Source organism: Triticum urartu, chromosome 3A (assembly GCF_056163025.1).
Source record: "Triticum urartu cultivar PI428250 chromosome 3A, HENAU_Tu73, whole genome shotgun sequence".
NCBI lineage: Eukaryota > Viridiplantae > Streptophyta > Magnoliopsida > Poales > Poaceae > Triticum > Triticum urartu.
In genome coordinates, this window is record NC_141875.1 from 210,632,941 (window position 1) to 210,637,851 (window position 4,911).

The following is a 4,911-nucleotide window of genomic DNA, read 5'->3' on the forward strand; positions in this document are numbered from 1 at the left end:
ATAAGTCTTTGGAGAGATTTCATTATGGACCACATACAGAGTAAAATGAGTGAATCTATACTTTAAAATACATCTATATACATATGTATATTGTTCATAGTGGAACCTTTACAAAGACTTATATTTAGGAACAGAGGAAGTAGATAAATTTGTAAAGAAGAATGGACGTTTGACTTAGAAACTCCCCCTTAACCTCCAAAATCCCATAAGCTCTTATTCTATATCTACCCCAATTTCCACTAAAAAAACTAATTCCACACACATTTATTATATTTATTCCTTATTGAATATTTAGAAATTTGAAAATTCACTTCTTTATTTGATTAATCTAGGATCCAGAAGAAGTAATCTTTCTTTAATCCATATCTTATTTGATTCATGTTTTAGTATATGAATACCCTCTATACACACATGAAATAATATTTACAGAAATCAAATGAGTTGATTTATATATTAAACATGAAATTCTTACTCTTTCTATTGTTTGGAAAGATCGTATACACGATGTTCCTCTTTCTTTATGTTTAGTATATGAATACCCTCTATGTTTTATTTATATATTAAACATGAAATTCTTACTCTTTCTATTGTTTGGAAAGATTGAATACATGATGTTCCTATTTCTTTATGTTTTAGTATATGAATATCCTCTATGTTTTATTTATATATTAAACATGAAATCCTTACTCTTCCTATTGTTTGGAAAGATCGAATACACGATGTTCCTATTTCTTTATTTTGTGATGAGTCGTATGCTTGCGAGAGTAACAACATTTTTGTAAAAATTCTAATTGTCCAGATATAAAGCTCACGCTCGTGAGAATGTTTGTTATGCGACGCAAGGTATAACGTCGGATCCACCCGTATGAATCTTGATATTGTATCGTTTGCCACGTCGTCAAAGCAACCATTCAATCTTTCTCTGTCAATCGCGGGACTGACATGGGGGTGGCGGGGTGACTATATAGCCCGAAGGAGCTGGAAATGTGTGCCAGTCTTGTTGGCCATGTCTCTCATTTCGGCTCCGCATCTTCCTCTTTGTCCGCTTCCTTGCCGCCCGCACTGTGTCATTCTTGTTCTTCGACAAATCGCTCGCTGTCATTAGGTGGTGGTCGGATTCGATAATCTTGCTGCGCCATTGCTTCAAACTTCGAGGTGCATTCCCTTCCACCAACCAATTTCTCTCAGGTTTGTATCTATTACAATTGTATCGAATATAGTGTACAAGATAGGTTATAATTAGACTTGTAGTTGTATTGTGTTTAAATAGGACATGGAGTCGTGTCCTAGTAGAACACTTGTATCATATGCCTCTCATATATAACGGAACTAGACACATGATGTAACCTATGCCAACATAATAGCACCGGAACGCAGGGGAAGCCGGCGGCATGTGCCGGTGTCCAGGGCGACCGGGTGCGGTATGTAGCGATGTCATGGGAAGGAGCGCCTATAGTCAAGCCCCGGGAATGTAGCCATATCGGTGAACCTCATTAACAAATCTTGGTGTCATGCTCGTGTGATTGCTTGGTCTTGGATGATCAACGGTATGCCTCGAATTCATTCTAATAAATGGTATCATGAGCTAGGTTGTCCGGAGGTTGTTGGTTGTTGATCCAGAGGAAGTACTGAGTTTTGAGATGCAGGCGTGACTACGGTGTGATTCTCGCCGAGATCGGGAAAAGCAATCGGAAGCGGTAAGAGCAACTCCAACGGGCCGACCCAAACGGACGGCGTTTTTGTTCGCTTTTTGTCCGTTTGGGTCGGCCGCCCGCCCGCCGTCCGCCCTCTTTTAGTTTTGGGTCGGCAGTGCACCCAACGGGCCGATCCATTTTCATGACCGCGCGTGTTTAACATCATGCCGTCGCCCTAATTTTGACGCTCCAGCACGCGGGAAAGGTTCGCGCGCGCTGGTTTTGGCGCTCCAGCGCGCGGGAAAGGTTCGCGCGCGCGCCGCGGCCGGCGCTCGCTATAAAAGAAGGCGCTCCCTCCACACTCTATCGGCCGCCCATTCTCGCCGCCTCTACGCCACCATGTCGATCTGCTGCCTACGCGCTTCGGATTTTCGCGGAGTCCGCGAGCGCCGCTCCGGCGCCTTCTCCGCCGAGATCTGGTTTCGCGAGAAACGTCTTGTCCTCGGCACCTTCGACACCGCAAAGGAGGCGGCCCGCGCGCACGACGCGGCGGCGTGGCGCCTCTTGAGGCCTCGTCGGGATATGAATTTTCCCAACGTGTCGAGCCAGTGGGCGCAGGATCTGGCGCCTCTCCTGCGGCTTTTCATCGACGAGGATCGTCGTGTCCATCGGAGGCGGCAGCGTCGCCTCGCCATCGCAGAGAAGGACGTGGAAGCCTTGGTGCTGTGGCCAGGAGGCTACCCGCAGGACACCGTCGACGAGCGCCAGTTCTATAAGCAATTGAGATCGGAGAGGGACGCGATGAGGAGGGAGTGAGCCGCCTATCGGGAGGACACGCGTTCGCGGAAGCAGGCACCTCAATTGAAATTGAAGCTACAAGAAACATCAGGTTGGGACTTTGAAGACGAGCAGCTTGCTGACGCCTACCTTCAAACGTCGGAGGAGGACATTACCGAGTCGGAATCAGAAAGCGACGAGCAGTGGTCTTTTTTTTATCTGTGTATACTAGAACTATTTATGTATCCATTTTAATCTGAAAAAATGGCCAGCGGCATCGACGACGTAGCAGGCGGGCGAGTGTGTGAATCTAATGTGGCACCGACCAACGGGCCCGGTGAGGAAAGAGGGCGAGCGCGCGCGTTCGTCTTGTGTCCGCGCCGACGCAAATCAGTTTTAAAAATGGATCGGGAGTGGGTCGGCAGGCGGACGAAAGCGGACGCGTGTCCGTTTGGGTCGGCGCGTTGGGCCGGCTTTTTTGTCCGCGTCAATCCAAACGAACTACCATGGAAGAAATGGGTCGCCTCATTTGTTGTTGAGTCATGTTCGTATTTGGTTCAGCATCTATCGGCGAGACCGAGTCGCTTGGCGACTTGCGGCAGGCGGAAGCAAGAGCGGCAGCCCTAGCAGATAGCACGTGCGGCGACTGACGAGCGTGTTGGTTGTGGTTTCGAGACCAGGAACGTGCGTGGCAGGCTCTAAGGCCCAGCTGGGGCAGTCAGGCCCGAGGCCAGGTGTTAGCGCGCAGTGTTTTGTGGCTAGTTGCAGGAGCAGCCACGGTGTGGACCGTACGGGAGGCCGATGGTATATGGCGAGGACGAGCTGATCTGGGAAGCTTCATGGCGTGAGATTTGTTAAAGGAAAAAATGTCAGGTACATGGAGAAGCTAAGCATGAAAAGACAAGAAAAAAAAATTGTGTGGTCAAGTTTTCTGCACGGATGTTTTGTTTCTTTGGGTCAAGTTTGCTGAGGGCTTCGTGTGCGTACAACCAGGCCTGACACATAAGGCTAGGACGAGCCTCGAGTGTGTCGTGCAGGATCATGCAAATACAGGGCGTCAAGTAGTGCACGGAGTTGTGCGGACTGACAGGACACGGAATGGAGCATGGCTGCAGTCGGATAATTTCGGCTGGGTCGGACTGGATAGTCTGACGGATCGACGTGAGTCGGTTGGAACAGAAGACGATGGTGGGATCAGCGACAGCGACATATGAGCGTGATGCTGGTGGTGACCGACTTCTGGGGCGTGGAAACACGTGGCACAGGGCCCGAGTGCTTGTGTGGCTTCGACAAGGCTATGGCGCGGGGTTGATTCAAGACGGTGCACATGAGAGCTTGAAGTCGACGAGGCGCGAGGGTGGACTGATCATCTACCATGGAGTCATATTGAAGGTGGAGCTGGATTGAGGGGCTATGGTGTAAGAATCCAGAGAATCGAAGCCTATTCAGCAAGGGGGAAAAAGCGAGTGACATGCAGTTCGGACTGGAACCCAGTGGTCTGATGAAAGCGTGAAACTCATCATCGGTCGGTGATGATCGATGGTACTCCGCAATGGAGGTTGAGTGGTGTGGGTTCGCGACCCTTGAGACTCGACCAGGACAGCGGAGGCTCGACGCGGTAATAGCGGCGAGGCGTGCGGTATGCACGGGACATGGAGACGGGCCAGGGATCTGGTGGTCATACATGTGGTGAGACAACTGTGAATCTGACTCGGGATGACTACAAGCAACGGTGAAATTTCTTCAAGTTTCAGATAGACGATCAAGAAAGGAGCGGTGATGTTGAGTTCAGGTAACTCTTATGTGTGACACCCAATATGTGAGTTGTTCACTTTCATGCACGTCAGTGATCAGTATGTGATGACGTTGGACTGATACTCTGGAAGTTGGGAGCACCTAGAGTAATAAGGAACTTAATTTTGCTCGAGCGTTGACTGTGATCAAGAAAAGAAGGGACTACAAATTGCAGGTGGAGTCACATGGAGTCTTTGGAGTAGCAGCGGTGCTCATGGGATAAACTCAAGTCCAATATACATGAAAGTTTGACGCATGGAAAAATTCAGGGTGGTGGAGTATATTCACCAAGGTGGAGTTTGTTGAAGTTGTGTCGAATATAGTGTACAAGATAAGTTACAGTTGGACTTGTAGCTGTATTGTGTTTAGATAGGATATGGAGTCGTGTCCTAGTAGGACACTTGTATCCTATGCCTCTCATATATAGCGGGGCTAGACACACGATGTAACCTATGCCAACATAATAGCACCGGAACGCAGGGGAAGCCGGCGGCATGTGCCGGTGTCCAGAGTGACCGGGTGCTGTAGCGGTGTCATGGGGAGGAGCGTCCATAGTCAAGCTCCGGGGATGTAGCCATATCGGTGAACCTTGTTAAAAAATTTGGTGTCGTGCTCGTGTGATTGCTTGGTCCTCAGATGATCGATGATATGCCTCGAATTCATTCTAACAGCATCAGCTTTGCTGGGGTCGAGAGAGTGAGGGTTT

The 4,911-nt window shown here is 48.8% G+C and overlaps 1 protein-coding gene across 1 annotated transcript; it reads left to right on the top strand.

The window, feature by feature from the left end:
- The first annotated feature begins 2,033 nt into the window (after nucleotides 1-2,033).
- Nucleotides 2,034-2,450, top strand: LOC147979236 (ethylene-responsive transcription factor RAP2-6-like). The gene has a single exon (XM_087515096.1). It carries the CDS (start codon nucleotides 2,034-2,036, stop codon nucleotides 2,448-2,450), a length of 417 nt encoding a protein of 138 aa, XP_087371222.1.
- Nucleotides 2,451-4,911: the final 2,461 nt, after the last annotated feature.

Coding starts and splice junctions, on each gene's coding strand:
- LOC147979236 (XM_087515096.1), top strand. CDS start 2,034: ATGTCGATCTGCTGCCTACGCGCTTCGGATTTTCGCGGAGTCCGCGAG.